At 57.8% G+C, this 16,680-nt stretch overlaps 1 protein-coding gene across 1 annotated transcript; it reads right to left on the reverse strand.

Moving 5' to 3' along the window:
* Positions 1-311: 311 nt before the first annotated feature.
* On the reverse strand, positions 312-15,229 carry GNAI2 (G protein subunit alpha i2). The gene is made up of 9 exons (XM_059856350.1): positions 15,072-15,229; positions 6,684-6,726; positions 6,364-6,505; positions 6,006-6,166; positions 3,433-3,561; positions 2,157-2,286; positions 1,780-1,933; positions 1,309-1,506; positions 312-1,196 (listed from the first exon to the last, which is right to left on the reverse strand). The coding sequence occupies exons 1-8, from the start codon at positions 15,187-15,189 to the stop codon at positions 1,316-1,318; spliced, it is 1,068 nt and encodes a 355-aa protein (XP_059712333.1). The 5' UTR covers positions 15,190-15,229; the 3' UTR covers positions 312-1,196; positions 1,309-1,315.
* Between the last annotated feature and the right edge of the window lie 1,451 nt (positions 15,230-16,680).

The raw sequence follows: 16,680 nt of genomic DNA on the forward strand, positions 1-16,680 counted from the left end.
TGGGTACTGGGTGCCCCCAGGGACTGTGTGATGCTGGGGTTCCCCTGGTGCCACCATGTCACCACTGCAGAACGAGGGGGTGGTCATGGGTTTGTTCCCCCCTACCCCACAACCCTGCAGCAGCATCCCAGCTACACTCCCAAGGGTCCCACCACTGCTGTCACCTCCCACAACCAGGGGCTTCTCCTGACCCCAGGGGGAAGCCAACCCACCCTGTGTCCCTCTCCCACCCCTGGGGACCACCCCAGCCGTCCCACAGAGGTGAAACCCCCCTGTCCACTCCCATGTCACACAGGGAGTTACAGTATATATAATGTTTCTCTCTTCTTTTTTCCTTTCTACATTTTATTATTTCAAACCATGTGAACAATTCGGTAAAACATCCTGTGGGAAAAGCGAGGCCGCAGGCACCGGCTGAAGGGTCCCCCTGGGCTGGGGGGACAGCGGGGGCCGCTCTGTACAGCGGGCTCTTCTCGCCCAACGCAACAGCTAGCCCTAAAAACTAGGCTTAGAAAGAGGGGGGGGATAGAGGCAGTGGGCAGCACCCCCTGCCCACCCTCCTGCCTGAGCTGCCCATCGGGATGGGGGCAGCAAGGCGGGGTGGGGTGCAGACCCTCCCCCCCAAAGGCACACGGTTGGGGGGTGGGCTGGCCACGGAGGATGCCACCACCACGTAGCACTTGATGCTTTTAAATAGTTTGGTAAAAAGGTTTCTTTAAAAAGTAACCTGTGCCCAACCGGTGTGGTGTGGTTTTTTTTGCATGGTTTTGGGTTTGGTTTTGTTGTTTTTTCTTTTTTTTTTTTTTCCTTTTTTTCTTTCTTCTCTCTTTTCTGGTTTACTAAAAGGAATGTCATCGGTCGTGTTTGTGGCTGGGTGGGCACCCCCGAGGGGACCCTGCGCCACCCCGTGCCAGCAACACTTGCAATGTAAACAGTGAGAGCACCAGGGCTCAGAGTGAATGAAATGGGGGCTGGAACGCCTGAGGGGGTACAAACCAAGATTAAAACCTTGTCTTCCCTGGAAGGGCAACGCCGGCGAGGAGGAGGACAATGGTGGGGGGCAAACACGGCCAGCAGGGGGCACATGGGCCCTGCCACCATGCTGACACTCAAAAAGTCTCTTTATGTGGTGGGCGGAGGAATGAATCTGAAGAGAAGCAGGAGAGGGAGATGGTGCGGTCCTTCTTTTGCAGCTCCTAGGAGAGAGAGGTCGTGAGCAGGGGAGGGTCTGGGGACAGGGCAGCCTGCAGCTGAAGGATGGTCCATGACCACCCCATTTGAGGAGCCAGGACTGGGACCACCACCTACCTGAGCCTCAGAAGAGACCACAGTCCTTCAGGTTGTTTTTGATGATGACGTCGGTGACAGCATCGAAGACAAACTGTACGTTCTTGGTGTCCGTGGCACAGGTGAAGTGGGTGTAGATTTCCTTGGTGTCCTTTCGCTTGTTCAGGTCCTCAAACTTGCTCTGGATGTAGCTGGCTGCCTCGTCATACTTGTTGGCCCCTGGGGAAGAGGAGACACTGGGCTGCCCCACAGTTGCCCACAGCCACCAAAGGGCTTGGGCTTGGCTTGGCCATCCACAGCCACTGTCCTGTTGCCAAACTGAGGCTCCAGAGGCAGAATGAGCCCCAGAAAACCCCCTTCAGGACAGCTGTCCCTTGTGCTGGGTCCCCCCACATCTCCCAGGGCAATCCAAAAACCCATCACACCCCATTTGCTGCCCCAACCCACTGCTCCTGCCAGGAGGGCCGGAGGCACAGAAGGTTCCAGTGGTACCTGTGTACTCGGGGAAGCAGATGGTGAGGGAGCTGTGCACAATCTTCTCCTCAAAGAGGTCCTTCTTGTTAAGGAAGAGGATGATGGACGTGTCTGTGAACCACTTGTTATTGCAGATGCTGTCAAACAGCTTCATGCTCTCATGCATCCGGTTCTGGCAGGGAAGACAGCAGCATGAGCCAGGCAGGGACTCCCAGGCAGCACCCACCCCACTGCTACCCCTCATGCTCCTGCCTGCCTCGGCAGGGGATGCCAATGGCCCTGCAAGGCTTGGGCCACCCTGGCCAGGGAACTGGTGGCCACCAGAGGAGGGGCTGCTCCCCCAGCTCCCCACAGAGGGGACGGCTCATGGCACTGGTTCCATCCCCATGACTCACCATCTCCTCATCTTCAGCCAGCACCAGGTCATAGGCACTCAGGGCCACACAGAAAATGATGGCTGTCACCCCCTCGAAGCAGTGGATCCACTTCTTCCGTTCCGAGCGCTGGCCTCCCACATCGAACATCCTGCAGCAGGGGGGTGACACGGCATGGATGGCAGCTCCCAGCCACACCACCCTCACCCCATGCCCTGTCTCAGTGTCCCCAGCTGCCCGGAGCAGGAGCAGCAGTGGTGCAGGCAGAGCACAGTGCCTCTGCCCCAGGGATTTTGCCAGTAATGAGGATCTGTCCCGGCTCCTGCTGCCAGGACAGTGCCCAGGCTCATTTCCCAGCCAAAGCAAATCCCTGACGTGAGCTGGGGCAGGATCAGGCCACCTTTCCCAGGGGATGTCAGTGTCATGCTCCCCAGAGACCTGCTCCAGAGCAGGCACAGCAGAGCTTTGCCAGAGACCTTGGACTAAGGGGAACCAAGTCACTGTGGGCTCAGCAGGATTGTGGCAGCAGCAGCAGGGCTCAGGGATGATCCTGATGCACCATGTGCCTCTCCCTCCACAGGCAGCAGAAGATGCCCTGCCTCCATGGAGAAGAGCCCAGCAGTAGCATTCCACATCAACTGCCATGCCCATTTGCAACTGCTTGGTTGGCGGGAAGGCTTCTCCCCTGGGACACACTGCATTCCCCCAGACCACCCTCACTGCCACCCCCGAAGTGCTGCCCTGGCAATGCACAACCAAGTGTCTCCATTCTACCAGGGTGGCATCGGGTCCCTGCGAGCCCCCTGCATTCAGAGAGGACCCCAACAGATCTTTCTGACATCAGCTCTGTTGCCATGGGACTAAATCCCCTGGGGATGTGCACAATGGCAGCTTTTTGCCTCTGAAACTGGAGCCCTTATTATTTCCTGTGGGTTTTCAGTGGAAAGCAACCACGGGGTGCCAGCAGGCAGCGCTGCCACTGCCTGACCCTGAGACCCCAGCTCCCGCCCAGAGCCCTTCCTGCAACGGAAACAGCGTCACAGCAGCGGGAGGAGGGACGCCTTCCCCCTCCCCTCCTCGCCAGAGCCTGGATCCGCCCCCAGGCTGAGTTCTGTGAAGTGTTTTTGAGGCTGTTCCAGCTATTTCAGCGGTTTCCGCTCTCTGAGGCAGCAGTTCCCGCCATGAGCAAATCAGGAGGTGGGGAGAACGGAGTGCACACAGTGTGCACCCATGGTCCATGGGGAAGAAGGGGTTTTGTTGCTTTCAAAAAGGCAAAAGGGAAAGATGTCAGACATACTTGAAGTGCAGGTCCTTAAAGGTGAAGTGAGTCTCTACAATGCCCGTGGTCTTCACCCTGGTGCGCAGCACATCCTGCTGGGTGGGGATGTAATCGGCACGGGCTATCCTCTCCAGGTCATTCAGGTAGCTGGGGACAAGAGGAAAGGTGCTGTGGGAGCTGGACCATGGGGCACAACCCACCCAGATCCCATGGGACATCCCCACGATGGCCCAGAGTCCCCTGTCCATCTCCCAGCATTGTTCAGTTGGGGTGTGCAGTGCCAAGCTGGGATGCATAGCAGAGGCCCCATGTGCACCCTGGGGGTAACCCCATGTCCCTGTCACATACAGGCAGTGCAGAACACCAGTGGCCAGGAACACACAGGACCAAGGGACTGGGGGCAGTGTGCTGGCACTGGGAGCCTGGCAGAGGATGCAGCCGGGGCTGAGGGGCTCACCCCTTTTCCCTGGCCGTTTGCACAGGGGGGAAATGGCAAGAGGAAAATATTCAGTGCTATGGCAACGAGCCACAGTGCCGGCGGAAACAATCGATGACGCCATGCCATTTATAGTCAAAAACACAAAGGAACAGCGTCCTGGGAGGAAGCAGGAGGCTGGAGAGACAGGGAGCAGCGCCATGGGGGGGCTGCAGGCGTCCCGAGCCCCCCAGGAGCATCGCCCACCCTGCTGCCCGCAGGGCCCCCGGCAGAGGAGGTGGCCGGGTCCCCAGTGTGCAACACCCACCAGGACTGATGAGGGCTGGCCAGGGGGATCAAGGCAGGTTTTGATTTCTCCAGCTCACATTGCTTTAATTGGGTTACTACAAACGGGCTCCTTTAAGCAAATTAGGCTTGTCTTAATTAAGGCATTTGCGGCCCTGTAATCTGGTGAAAGCCAGATTACAGCCCGCGAAGCCATAGGGATCCTTGGCTCCGACTGCAGCACGGCCACTCGCCAGCTCCGGGGAAACCCTGCAGCGTGTCAGGGCAAGGCCAGGGCTGGAGGTGCCCCAGGAGCCTGCTGTGGGTGTGAGGGTGGAGGACCTGCACATTACTGCTGCAGAGCAGCTCAAAAACAGCCGGAAACACACATGGCCTCTGGCTACGAAAAACAGGAAACGCCACAGCAGGGCCCTGCGCAGCACCACAGGCTCTCGGACATTGCATCAAGCCCCAGGGTGCTGGTGAGCACCACCCTGGCACCCCAAACTCCTGGAACCCCAAGAGGCAGAGGAGGAACAGGATGGGGGCTGCTGTGCTGCAGAGGGCTGGGCCACAGGTGGCCTGTGTGTCGGGCACAGCACGGGGCTCCTCCTTCCCACACTGTCCTGTTCCAGCAGGACCATGGGCACATCATCCCTGTGAGATGGGCAAGGGATTGGCCACTGCGCAGGCATCTCCACAGGGCTGGAAAAAGGCTGGAGCAACAGCTTGAAGGTGCTCCTAATTAATGGTTGTCCAACCCCCACCATGTGCTAAACACTCCATAATGGCACTGACAGAGACTGGCACTTGGCAGACACTGTGCAGATACACCTGTTCCAAGTGTGTGTGCAAGCTCCCTGGCACCTGCTGGGTGTTCTGTGCTTCCAAACCAACACCCACTGCCAGGGAAATGCCAGGGCTGGCTGGGGAGTGATGGGGCTGAGCAGACAGGGTAGGGGGAAGGTGGGTGTGTGCCCATCAGGAGGAAGTGAAAGCTGCGGGTGCTGGGGGAAAGAGCTGACAGGTTTGGTGCTTGCCAGGAGCTTTCCTGCAGTCTCTTCCCCACAGTGATCTCAGTGCAAAAGAAGGACCTGACACTGCGGTGCGTGAGGGGACAACTGGGGAAACCACCTGCCCTGGGATGGCAGTGAGTCCAAAGCATCAGAGATCCCAGGCAAGGCCAGGCTTGGTGGGGTGTTCCTGGCACACCATGAGCTCCCCCCATACTACTTTACTATAGGGGCTCTGGGTGGAGAGGGTGGGAGGGCACTGTGCGAGCTCACGCAGACTCAGCTGTGTTGCTCTCTCCAGCAATGGTACATTAGGCAGATTAACTTTATTCATTAATCTCTTCAAGAATAAACCCAACCAGCTGCAACAATCTACCTAAACACCAATTTGCTGCGTAATGCACAAGTGTAATGCCAAGTCTTTCTGTATAAAAACAGTCAAAGGAAAAAGAGAAGACTCTTGATCATCCTACTCATCTTCTTCAGACCTAAGTGTCCCCAGGGCTTTCCTTGGAAATTTTTCCTGCCTTGACAGCCCATGAAGGGTGATGAGGATGGGCTGTGCTTATGAGTGGGCAGCCAATGGAGAGCATCTTCTGGGGAAGGGCAGTGGGGACGGAGCAGTGGCAGGAGGGGGATGCCCCAGTGCCCCCCTCCCAGGGTACACAGCACCCCGCCAGAGAAGGAAACAGCTTTTGAAACATCCGCCTTCCCAGTTCCGCTCGGGCTCAGCCCCAGCACCATGCGGGAAGTGGCAGCACCAGCTCCTAAGCCTGATGACGGTGAACAGCAGCTCCTGGGGAGATTTTCTGCTGTTTGATAAAAGCACTGTGGCTCACAGGGCCCAGCTGAGCTGGGGCAGAGGAGGGGGTACTCACTAGGCAGCAGAATCATTCAGCTGGTACTCTCGGGAGCGGTTGAAGCAAGCCTGGACCCCGTTGTCAGCCCACAGTCTCCGGATGACGTTGGCCAGGTCCTCAGGCATGATGCCCTGCTCCTCAGCAGTGGAGGAGAGTGCAAACAGCTGCCGAGCATCATCCTGCCAGGATAAAACAGCTTGAGCATTGGCACAGACTTATTGAAGCTCACTCACTCAAAGACCTGATGGGAGCCCACCAGGGAACAGCAGAGCTTGGGCTGAGCCACCTTTAATCCTACTTCAGTTTTGGGCACATCTGTTTTAGCCACCAAGAACCCCACCCCTGCCAGGCACAGTGGGAGAAGGATGGAACTCACTGCTCTGGAGGAGTCTCCAAAGTCAATCTGCAGGTTCCCCATTGCCTTGATGATAGCCATAATGGACTGGATGGTGTTGCTGTAGACCACAGCTTTGTACTGCCGGCATTCCTCCTCTGAGTAGCCATCCTCATGGATGATCCTGGGGCAGGGAAGAGACACAAAGGTCAGCCCTTTGTGGGGTACCCCAGGATGCTGCTCCCCACCCCATGCTCTGTGGCAACACCGACTGGGAGCTTTCCCTGTCAGCCACTGGTTTTGGAGCTTGTGGCCAAGGCCTGAGCAGTGCCAGCCACAGTGACAGTGCAGGGACCACTCACTTCATCTGTTTGACAATGGTGCTCTTCCCAGACTCGCCAGCACCTGTGGAGAAATGAGAAGGGATGAGGTCCTGTGCAAAGCCAGGAACCCTTACCCTACTGGGACACCCGCCCAGCCCAGAGAGGGAATGCAGCAGGTGCTTCAGTCATTGGAGAAGCATTAGCCAGAGCAGATGACTGGATGTAAACTGGAAACGTCAGGACCAAAAAAGAGGGAATGAAAGGAGAGCCTGGGGGGCCCTCGCAATAGGTCCCAAGGGAAGATATGACATCTGCTCTGGGCCAGGAAAATGGCATCAAAACACTAACATTTTCCCCACAATCCTAGCATGCCACAGCTGATGGGCAATCCTGGCTTTGGCTGAACTTGGGGACACCCTGTGACAAGGGCGCCAAGCTCTGCCCATCACCTGCCATCCCATCTGCAGGCAGAACCTGAGATGCTGCATCCCACATCCCCTCTGTGCTAGGGAACAATAGAGCACCAGCCCCAGTACATATCCACAGCTGGAGGCAGCAGCCGCCAGGATGCAGGGATGCTCGTGCCATAAGGAACTCGGGAATAAGTTGCCACCTCCACCAGCCAGCTCAAGCGATCCCAGCGGGCTCAGCCGCCCCCAGGTTGGTTCTTAAATAGCGTGCACTTCCCAGCCTGCCAGGTCCTGAGCCCCAGCCTGCTGCAGAGGCGGCTGCAAGCAGGGAAAGCCGATGGCTTTTGGGGTCGTTTTGTTTTTCAGCATCCAAATGCAGGGTTCTGTGAGTTCAGCGAGACATTCAGGGTGCCTAAGGTTCTCCTTCCCCCACCCTGTTCCCCCTAGGGACGCCACCCTACGCAGGCAATGTGCAGCTCAGCCCAGCCCTCCCTCCACTGGCTGAGAGCAGGGAAGAAGCAAAGTCACCCTGGCTGCAAGAAAGGGGAAGCCAAAAGGGGAAGCTGAAAGAAACAGGCATGTCCCTTGTCCCCTCTCTGTGCTGGGAGTGTCACGAGATGGATGAGTGCCTGGCTCGGCTTGCCCCAGGACCTCCAGCAGTATGAGGCCCCTTTGGGCAATAAGTGTGGTCCCTGCCTCCAGGTGCAAATCCCAGAGGATCTCCTGAGCAAAGTCCATCCCTGTGTCCTCTCACAGCCCTTTTTGTGGGTCCCCCCAATGCTGCCCTTGGCCATGGAGCTGCCCTTACAGGGGGCCCCAAGCAGGATGGTGCCAGCATGGCCACACAGGGGGCAGAGATTACAGAGGAGGTTTAAAAAAATCAGAAAAAAAAAAAAAAAAGCAGATTATGCTAAAATTAACTGGGAAAAACAGGGCCCATCGTGCCAGCTGAGACATGGTGACAGGGATCAAACTCCTTCTACACATGTCGCTGACCTGAACACCACCAGGTGACAGGCATGCACCCCCAGGGACATCACTGGGGGCAGTGCTCAGGGCGCAGAGCGCCCCGATGCTGGGGCCATACTGAGGCTATAGAGACCCCGTGTTTACCACTCAGGCACCTTGCTCTGTGGTTCCCATGCTGTACGTGCCAAGGGAGGGGCTCTGCTCAGCTCGGAGGTCACTGCCCAGCACAGTAGGGGCTCTCAGCACTGCTGACCCATCCTCCCCCAGGATGCTGACGCGGCACCCGGCGCAGCCCGGCCAGCGCTCGTGGTCAGTGCTGGCAACTCCTGCCTGGAGCTGGGAGCAGGGGGGAAGGATTTAGCATAGCCCTTCATTTTTTCCATTAAATATCTCTAGTTTCTAACACCATCCCATAGCACTGGGTCTGGTGGCCAGTGGCATTCACTCAATCTTTTCTCAGCGGGTGCCTGGACAGGGAAACTGAGGCACATGGCAAGCAAGAACCTGGCTTATCAGCATCTCTGAGGTGAGGTGCCAGACAGCCATCCCCAGCTCCTCCTCTCTCTGACCCTGCCTGACATTTTCTCCCTGCCAGGAGGGAACAACCCTGCCGGGGCCTCCTGCTTTCCCTGGGCAGGGTGACAGTCACAGGGTGACTGTCACCAAGGCTGGCTATTTCCTTGCAAACTTCCTCCACATCTCCTGGCTCCTTCCCAGTCCCCTGAGGAAGGCAGCCATGTTCCAAGTCAGCACCTCTGCCTCCCATCAGATGCCTGCCCAGCACAGGATATTGTACACTTGCAGTGAGCAGGAATTTGGATGTGAATTAACAGCCCCCCCCCCGCCCACAGGGGGGACCCTCCCCACCCCCCTCCATGAGTGCAGAGGAGGGGAAGGATTTCCAATCCCCGGAAAACCCCAGCTGCCGCCCATTCAGCCCCAAAACAATTCCTGGGCGGGATGCCAACTGCCAGTTTCCACCCTCCAGCCCAGCCTGGGCAGGATGAGGCAGTGTCAGAGGAGCTCTGGACTCCTGTGCCGGCATATCAGGGGGAGGGGGATGGAGACCCCCCAGTACCATGGGCTGACCCCAGGGCTGTGCTTCCTCCAGCCCTGCCTCTCTGCAGGCAGTGCTTGTTCCCAGGGCAGTGCCTGGCAAAAACAGGACGAGAGCTCTCTCTTGGGCTCATTTCCTCCTTTCTTTGTTAAAAATAATATTCAAAAATTTAAAATAAGCAAGCAGCTGCCTGGCTCCAGAACTCCCTGCTAATCCACTGGCAAAAACTTTATTGAGCCAACATATATATTTTGCAGCCCATGATTTATGATGCTTTCTGGGCAGCAGATATTTAGTGCAATATATGCACATACTTCTGGGCAGCACCTACGTAATCCTTGTATTTTAGGAGCTGGCCACAGGTTTCAGGATCCACCTCACCCCGCATCACTGACAGGAGATTTTCCATTTTTCCACATAGCACATACTTTCAAATATTCAGGCATAGATGGAAGCAATGCATAGCTGGAAAATTTTCATTATGGGGGAAAAGCTGGAATTCAATCTGCCAGCAGGTCCAGAGCCATCCCTATCCCCAGCACCCAGAGGCCCATCCCCTGCTGCTGTCCTGGCAAGCTTTCCCAACTTGGCAAACAGCAGCTATTACTTGAGCACGGATTTACAGATGGGTTTTAGCTCTGGACAAACCCACCAATCCCTTTCCCTGCAGGACAGCAGACAGCAGGACAGAGGGATGGCTGCAGAGCTCACCCCCCTTGGCACCTGCAGGGTCCCCACCATCAAATGGGACGGACAAAGGGGTGTGTTAAAAGCAGAGTTACCCTAAAGACTCCAATAACAAAAAGAGATTCCCCTCAGCATTTTCTTTCCTACCCAAAATAGATGGAAAATTGCTGTAAAAATAATCACATTTTTTTAAAACCCCACAGTGACACAGGGCGTTTTTCCCAAGGGCCATCCCATTCCAGCACAGGGCTGGCTGCTTCCCAGAAGGAGCCATGCATCGTTGGCTGGTGGAATGCCACGTCCTCAGGCAGGACCTCAAAAACTTGGGGGTTGCAGACCCCCTGTCCAAGGCAGCTGATAGAGATAAAAAAAAAAAAAAAGAAAAAAAAACCCCACAAAAATAAATAAAGCAGAAATAAATTGGCAGCACAAAGGATGCTCAGGGCACACAGGGAGGAGGTGGGCTAGGGAAGGTTTCCCAGGGGGAGCATGGAAAATGCACCCCCGGTGCCAACAAGGGCCGCCGGTGTCCACAAGCTGAACAAAACTATCCTTGTGCTGGGCTTTTTCCAGGAATCCTGAAACTTTGCTGCTCTGTTTCTGCCCCTGCCATGGCCAGAGTGGTCCCTCTCCCCTTGCACCACTGCTACCATGTGTCCCCAGGCCTGGGTGCCATTATCATGTCCACCCTGCCCTGACAGGATGGGGCCTCACCCTCTGGCACAGCCGGGATGCTGCCGGCACCCGAATCCCCCGGGCTGGGTTTTCCACCAGGGATGGAGAATTACTCAGCTCCCCCAGCTCCGGTGATTCAAGCAGTCTCCGGGCCGGAAAGCCGCGCTCCGGCCTGGAGCAGGAAACCCGGTGGCTGCGGAAAGGCCAGGCTAGCCCTGCCTACACAACAGCGCCTGGGGACACTGTGATCCCAGCCCTGGGCAGGCTCAGACCATGGGACACCATAAAGCTACACATATATATAGGTGAAGATAGACATATATATTTATATGTGCTTTAAATCAATGTATATGTTGCTCCACAAAAGTAGTAAGATAGTGTGCGTGTGTGTGCGTGCGTGTGTGTGTATACACAAAGACACAAAAAAATTAAAATATAAAATGCATTTCTAATGTACATCTGTAAAAATATATGTTAAACATATACAAATAAGCCTGCTGCTTCCCCTGGGCAAAGTCTAAGTGCTCATCTTGGAGCAGAGGGCAGCGGCCGGCCTCTAGGACATCACCAGTGGGGGCATTGTAGTGACCCATCCCATCCCAACCTATCCCAAGCTGATACACCAGCTTCAGGGGTTGGATGTCAGATCCCTCTGGATCTAACAGCACTGAGTTCTTCCCTGGTCCCCCTCACTGTGACACCTCCCAGCCCATCACAAAAAACAGCACTGGGGCTCCCAGTGTTCCCAGTGAAGGGAAGACCCAACCCCTGCAACAGCCAGGACTAAGGAAGGAGTGGGGGCAGAAACAACTCCCAAGACAGGATCAAGCACAGTGAAGTAGGTGGCTCACATAGAACCCAGGGCAATTCTGGAGCCACACAACCTCTGAAAGTCACAGCTGGTCCCTCCCTTCCTCTATTTTTATGCAAGCCAAAAAAAAAAAAAAAAAAAAAAAAAAGAAGCTGCTTCCGAGCCCTGCCCGGTCACTGTCTGTCCCAGGCAGAATCTGGTACAGGCAGTTCCTTAGTGACGTACCCTGGTGCCACCATGCCAGCAAGGGCAGTGTCCTCATCCCAGGGTCTGCACCTAGAGCAGACCCCTGGGGATTAACATCATCACCCCAGTGCCTTCTCCACCTCTAACACAGCTGAGAAACCCTTCACTTTCCTAATCCTCCAAAGACAAGGAATTTGAGTACAGCAATCACTTGCCTGCTGCCAGCTCTGAATCCCTCTGGAGCATCCCAGCTCCCACAGGCAAGGAGGTGGGTTGGCCAGAACACTGCTGCTCAGCAGAAACAGCCAGTGACTGCAGGACTTTGTGTGCTAGGGACGGTGAGGAGCTGACAGCGGCACCAGGAGGTGTTGGAAGTATGGGGGAGATGCTCCAGGTGCTTTTAGGTGTCAGTTATGGCTCCTGGCCCCTCCCAGCACCAAAACCGTGGGAGACTGGTGGTTTCCAGTAGCAGGGAGGGACACATTCTTTGTTTGGGGGGAATTGCTATGCCTGGGGGTATTGCTTCATCTGGGTCTTCTCCCCATCAGAGACTGGAGCTTCAAACTATCTGGCAGACACTCACTTTGCCAGAGCAAACAGCAGAGGAAAACCTGAAGGCATGGACAGGTGCCACAGCAGGAGCAGTGCTGTGCCCACGCCTGCAGAGCTGGGTGCCACTGGGGGGTCCTGGCTGTCCCCAGTGCACTGACAGTGTGTCCATTCCTCCCCAGCTCACCCACCTTAGCAGAGGAAAGGCAGGAGGCAGCTCATGGCCACATACAGAGCACAGCACAGATCTGAGGCACCTGCAGCAGTCAGCCCCAAGCTTTCTCTGCTCCTACACTGCTGATGCCATCACCACATACCGAGACCAGTGCCTTCCACTCACACCCAGCCCTGCCTGGCTGTAGTGCCCCAGCTCCAAAGCTCAGCTGTGGGACACCATGATGTGACACCAAAAAATATGCTACGCTTGGAAGGGACATTTTCTCTTCATGCTGTACGTTGATGCAGCACAAAGGGTGAAGCTGTTTTTCTCTTTAGTTTTTGCCTCCCTTTTTCTGGAGGAGGCAGGAGGGCTGCAGCCCTCACGGAGGACCCTGGAGCTCTGCCTTACTGAGAGTGATGAGGAGCTGTGGTGCTCACCAAAAAGTATGTGAGGCCTCAGGTCTCCTCAAAATTTCCCCTGACCATGGGGAAAAAAAATAAGCCATACGAAGGGTGAGCAGCAGGGAGGTGGGAGCATCCCCCCAGCACTGCTGTCCCACCTCAGAGGGGACATGTCACAAGCCCCAGGGGGGGCAGTGCTGGCCACACCTGCCCAGCAGCTCCCTGCCGGCTTGGGAGGATTTTCCGGCCAAGGCTCAGCTCGGAAATGGAGAGTGCTGACCCAAGGCCGTGGTGCTATTGACACCTGAACAGCTGCAAGAGGAAAAAAAGCCATTTTTTTAAAGTACAAAAAGAGCCATTTTGCTCTATTTTTGGCTTTAGAAAGCAGCTGAGATCAGAAATGCCGCTCGTAAACACTGGCCCCAGCAGAAGGGAGTGTGGACATCCTCTTCCTCCTCCTGCCTCCACTCCAGGACAGAGCAAGACCCAGGAAAGGGATGTCACCCACTCAGCCTACAGCATAATCCTCATCACCCAGCAAGCCCCCAGATGCTCCTCGGTGACGCTCAGCACCATGAGCTCTCCCTACCCGGGCACCCAGAGGTCACAGCACCAGGGTGATACTGCCTGGACGGTCCCAGGAGCCTCCCGAGGCTGGAGGTGCCAAATCTCCTTGGCCAGCAACCTCCCCATTACTCCCCACCAAGCACTGGGCTGAGAGGAGCAGACCTGGCAGCAAAGCCAGCACAGGAGCAGCTCACTACAAAGACCCACCACATGCTCCTCCACTATCCCACAGGGTTCCACTCCCCTCACTCTCCCTTCCACAGAAAAAAAATGGGGCAGCGAGTGTGCCCAACCATAGAGCCCCCCAGACAGCACAGACTCCCTCCCAATATCTCCAGGATGGGTTTTGTTGCCAGCATTAATCGTGCCAAGGCAAAAAGAATCAAAATAAAATAAACCAAAAAAGAGATGCGCTCTGATAAAGGAGCATTTTAAGGCGTTAATTACGTATTTCTCAAGGCAGGCAGGGGTTGAGCAAATAAAGGCCTGCCGGATTTCAGCGTGACTTCCTGCTGCTGGCAGCTTCCTCTGCAGACAGCAGATGAGTCCAAAGACATTTTCTGTCAGGGTTCCCTCTGTCCCGCTGCCCCACGGTCCCATGGGAGCCTCGCAAGCTCCCAGCTCGCACCTGGAGGGAGGCCCTCCCTGGGAATTTCACAAAGGAATAAAAAGCCCAACTGGGAGTCATTAGGAGAAATAATGAATTAAAATAACGAAGTGCTGCCTTGCCCGCAGGCACAGGGCAGGGCTGTGAACGCCCATGGGAGCATCACCAGGGTGCCTTGAAGAGGAAAGTGGCTGGCCCGTTATCAGTACCAAAATCGAGTGTCCGTGAGGCAGAGAGCCTGTGGGCTGTGGGGGGCCCTGCCCACGGCAGGGAATGGCCCAAGCCCCCCCAAGCCCCCACGGAGACGGCAGGGTGATGGAGAGGCTCAGGCCTGACCCACGGCTCCAGTGGGGAAGGCACGGGGCAATGGGTGCCTGTCAGCCCTGTTACCTCCACCACAACCAGAGGCCACAGTAAGGGCAGCCCATGGAGGAGTCCAGGGATCCTGGGCAGGTGGGACAAGTGCCCGAGCTTGCAGGACCTTTGCTGGGGGGGGGGGATATCCAACAGGTGAGTGGGATGCCCCCATCTTTGTCCCAAAGGGATATGTCCAGACTGACCAGCTGGGACAGTACCATAGTGGGGTGGCAGCTAATTCTGGGGGGATCCCCACAGCCCAGGGTGGGGTGGCAGCCTCTCTGAGGGGCACCCAAGGCTTGCTGTAGGGCCAGCATCCCACTGCCAGGGGGATCCCCAAAGCCTGGAACAATGCCTGGGGCTGGCATCCCACTCACAGAGGGGCGGGGAAAGAACCTCAATGTGGAGGGGACCCAGGATCTGCTGTGGGTACAGGGCTCCAATTCCTGTGGGGAAACCCTGGGAGCTGGGATGGGGCAAACATCCCATTCCTGGGAAGGGGGGGGATCCGTGGAAACTGGGATAAGATCAATAACCCCCTCCTGGAGGGAATCCCTAGGATCTCGGATTGAATCAACATCTCACTCCTGGGGGGATGCCTAGGATGGGATCAACACCCCAGTCCTGGGGGGATCCCTCGACCTGGGATGGGATCAACACCCGACGCCCGGGGGAAGGCCTGCCGCTCCATTCGTGGAAGGGGACCCGGAAGCCTGGGGCGGGGCAGGCCCCCGTTCCCGGGGACATCCCCACGGCCCGAGATGGAGCCGACAGCTCACTGTGGAGAGAAGCCGAAGCCTGGGCTGGGGCCAGCATCCCACCGACGGGGGATCCCCGGGGCGGGGCGGGGCACTCCCGGCGCTGGTACCCAGGATCGCCCCGGGGCAGCGAGGGGCGGAGGCGGCGAGGCCGCCCGGTTCCGGCAGGGCTGGGCCGACCCGGGCGAAGAAGCCAAGATGGGGGGCCCGGGGGTGGGGCCCGGGGGTCTTACCCAGCAGCAGCAGTTTCACCTCCCGCGCCGCCTTCTCGCCGTCCTCCCGCAGGTTCTTGTCGATCATGCGAGAGCGCTCAGCGGCCGCCTTGTCCTCGGCGCTCACGGTGCAGCCCATGGCGGCGGCGGCGGCGGCGGCGGCGGCTGCTGCGCGCGCCCGCGGCTCTGCCGGCCCGGCCCGGCCCGCCCCGACAGGCCCCGCCCCTGAGCGCGCAGGGCGGGGCCCGTCGGGGCGGGGCCAATGGGGCGTAGGCAATGGGCGGGGCGCTGGAGGGGCGGGACTGGTGGGCGGGGCTTTCCAGGGCTGGGCCGCTCGCTGTCGGCGCGCGGGCCCTCAGGCGGCAGCGGCGGGTAACGGCGGGGGAGGGGCGGGGGGACACGAGCCATGAGGGACGGGAAGGAGGAGGGACGCGGTGTGTCCTGGGATAGACGTGTGCGTGGGACACGGTGTGTCCCGGGATAGACATGCGGGTGGGACACGGTGTGTCCCAGGATAGACGTGTGCGTGGGACACGCTGTGTCCCGGGACACTCACGGGGAGGGAGATGGAGTCCGGGTGTTGCGTTTTGGGGCCCTTTGGGTGCAGAGCAGTGGGTGCAGCCCTGGGAGCCCTGGTTTGGGTGATGCTGTGTTTCAGGGCTACCTTTTGTGGTGACACGGTGTCACAGGGTGATGACTCAGAGCTTGGGCATCTCTCACTCCTCAGGGTCCCGTGTCCCCTGCCACAGCAGGAGGGAGCTCCTTGGCGGGTGCCGGCGCTGGAAGTGCCTGTGACAGGGCATGGGTCAGGATGGGACTGGGCAGGATGGGGCATCTTCAGGTTTCTCCCAGAACAGGGGCTTCCTCAGGCACTTGCCCTATCCCCCATCTCCCAAGGCTGCTCCCTTAGGAACTAGAACCCCCCACAGTTCCTGAGGAGGGATCCAGGTGTGCCCACTGACCCAGGGGGCTGGCCCATGCCCAGATAGCCATCCTCACTCCTTGCTAGCCCCACAGCAGCACCTCATGCCTGCCCATGCCCTGCAGCCCCTCCACACACCCCCACCGGCACCAGCTGAGCAGGATGAGAGCAGCCAGGGATGCTGTCAACTCCAAATGCAGGGGGAAGGGATACAGGATACCCCGTGGGATCTGCAGGCCTGTACCCGTGGGCCTGGTGTGGGGGAGCAGGGCAGTTCCCGTGGGAGCGGGCTGCTGTGCTAATAAGGCTTTGCTAACGAGCTGGCACTGAGCCCAGGCCTGGGGCCAGCTGAGGGGAGCGAGGGGCCAGGGCTGGGGGGGCTCACCCCCACTCCACGCTGTGCCATGGGCAAGGGCTGGGGGCTGCCCCTGAGGGCACTGGGGGCACCCACTGCCCTGGCACCAGGCACAAGATGCCCCCGTGCCACTTCCCTGAGCCCTGCTTCCAGGGCAGCCCCACTCTCCAGGGATACTACTGCCTTGGCACTTGCTGGGGCTCCTGTTCCCACGTATCCCACTCCTCAGGAGTTAGACTCCCCAGGACCGCACTCCCACACATGTCCCGTTGTCCTGGGGATCCTGCTCTCACAGGTGTCCTGCTCCCCAGGGATCCCACTCCCTCGCGGTCCAGTTTCCCCAGGGTCTAACT

The sequence above is a fragment of the Haemorhous mexicanus genome, chromosome 11, assembly GCF_027477595.1.
Source record: "Haemorhous mexicanus isolate bHaeMex1 chromosome 11, bHaeMex1.pri, whole genome shotgun sequence".
In the NCBI taxonomy this organism is placed as follows: domain Eukaryota; kingdom Metazoa; phylum Chordata; class Aves; order Passeriformes; family Fringillidae; genus Haemorhous; species Haemorhous mexicanus.